This window comes from Cynara cardunculus (assembly GCF_001531365.2).
Source record: "Cynara cardunculus var. scolymus isolate 2C chromosome LG 13, CcrdV1, whole genome shotgun sequence".
NCBI lineage: Eukaryota > Viridiplantae > Streptophyta > Magnoliopsida > Asterales > Asteraceae > Cynara > Cynara cardunculus.
Genome location: NC_037540.1, coordinates 40124792 through 40126507, shown reverse-complemented (window position 1 = coordinate 40126507; position 1716 = coordinate 40124792). Strand labels below are relative to the sequence as shown.

The window sequence follows — 1716 nt, the reverse complement described above, 5'->3', positions numbered from 1 at the left end:
TGTCCCAAAGATGTGTGATGTATATAAATATAATTAATGGGAATGATTGTTCAAGCCACTATGAATGCATAATCACATGGTTTTGTCTAATTGAAGTTTATGGCCAAAGGTTTTATTGGTATATTAAAGAGASAGTATGGCCAACTACTTATTAACCCATAACCTATATAAGTTGTCTTACTGCTGCAGTTAATTTTCTTCTTAAAGTAGTCCCGAGATACAAAAATATGATGAGTAAAATCAAGGAATGGTACATGGAAAAGATTTGAATCTTAACTYACAGATAGAATATGAAAATTTTATGGACCCTATTTAGATCACATAAGAAAGAAAGACACTAGAGAAAAGAATTGAAACATGAGTAACGTCTTGCATAATTGACAAGTTTTATGCAAATATGAAAAATCAGTAGATATGTTTTCGCTGCTGCGAGGAAAAGATCAATAAATATGACAATTTTAAACGAACATATTTTTYAGTGGTAAGTTCAGTTTAGTATAGTATAAAATTTATAGTTCACATACAAATAGCTGTACATACGGGAACTGCTTTGGCATCCAGAAGCAGAATATAAATATTTCTMTGTTGTCATTCCAGTTAAAGCTCAGAAATCATTTGCAACTTCTCTCATGGCACATTTACTTCAATGGTAGACGTGAATATAAGGGAAAAAAACCTATCATGAGTTGCGAGTCTTTATTCGACACATAGTGTTTATGGTCCGATCTCGTAAAGCCAATTTTAATTCATTGTATCTGCTATCGTGGCTGCTTAGGGATGTTCGYGTGGTAATGTATGAGATGTTTTTATCTGTCTAAGGGCATTCACCATCGGGAGAAAAGATCTCAGCACAAATTTAGTAGACTGTGAAATCGGTTTGTCATTTGTCTTAGCTCATAATACAAAGAGAATAGATAATTCCTAAATCAAAATTCATAAATCTGRGAGAAATGTCTCCACAAGTCTTACAAACTCCAAAAGGTCCTAGAGGTTAGTTCTTTACAAAACCGTGGTAGAAATTTAAATTGCCATGTGGAAGTCATAATACCCCCAAACGAGAAGCAAGGTCAGTGAATATGTCTTCGCTGCATGGAATTGTGAGGCCGCCCATGGGATGGTTGTACCCAAACTCTTCCTCTGCYAGACATAATAATTCTTGAAATGCAGGTTGGCTTAACAATGAAATTGGAACCACAAATCTCTTCTTCTCTTGCTCCCCAACATAAACGGCAAAATAACCTTTTGGGATTGCCATGTATGTATTGCTGCTTCCATTTGACAACGATCGTCGWAGAATCTGTTTTGCTTGAATGATCCGAGGCATAAGAATAGCCATTTTTCCAAGGAGGGCAGAGTCTGCTGCGTTCTAAAGGCCGATGAAGGAAGAAAATGCTCAACTTAAATATTGGTGAGATATGTTRTGCTRGATTTCAGTGTGAGTTGTGGTTGTATTCTACATATGGAATGGTTTATATAACCAATTGATTTAAGGAGAGGTAGATGAGAGATGGTGATGTGTGGATGTAGAGGAAAAGCAACATCACATGGTTTTTGTCTTCTAASYTGTTACAGCTTCTACTCAACACCATGGTCCCTCATGGATGAAGCTTATCCATCAAAATAATCGTTGAATGATATCACAATAATGTTACGACGTTTACAGTCAACAACTCTATTGGTTGTACAATTTCAAGTCGATTTTGAAGTTCAATTTGA

The 1716-nt window shown here is 35.6% G+C and overlaps 1 protein-coding gene across 1 annotated transcript; it reads right to left on the bottom strand.

The window, feature by feature from the left end:
* Positions 1-908: 908 nt before the first annotated feature.
* LOC112524551 (auxin-responsive protein SAUR21-like) lies at positions 909-1414 on the bottom strand. Its single transcript, XM_025134413.1, has one exon. The coding sequence runs from the start codon at positions 1334-1336 to the stop codon at positions 1040-1042; it is 297 nt and encodes a 98-aa protein (XP_024990181.1). The 5' UTR covers positions 1337-1414; the 3' UTR covers positions 909-1039.
* Between the last annotated feature and the right edge of the window lie 302 nt (positions 1415-1716).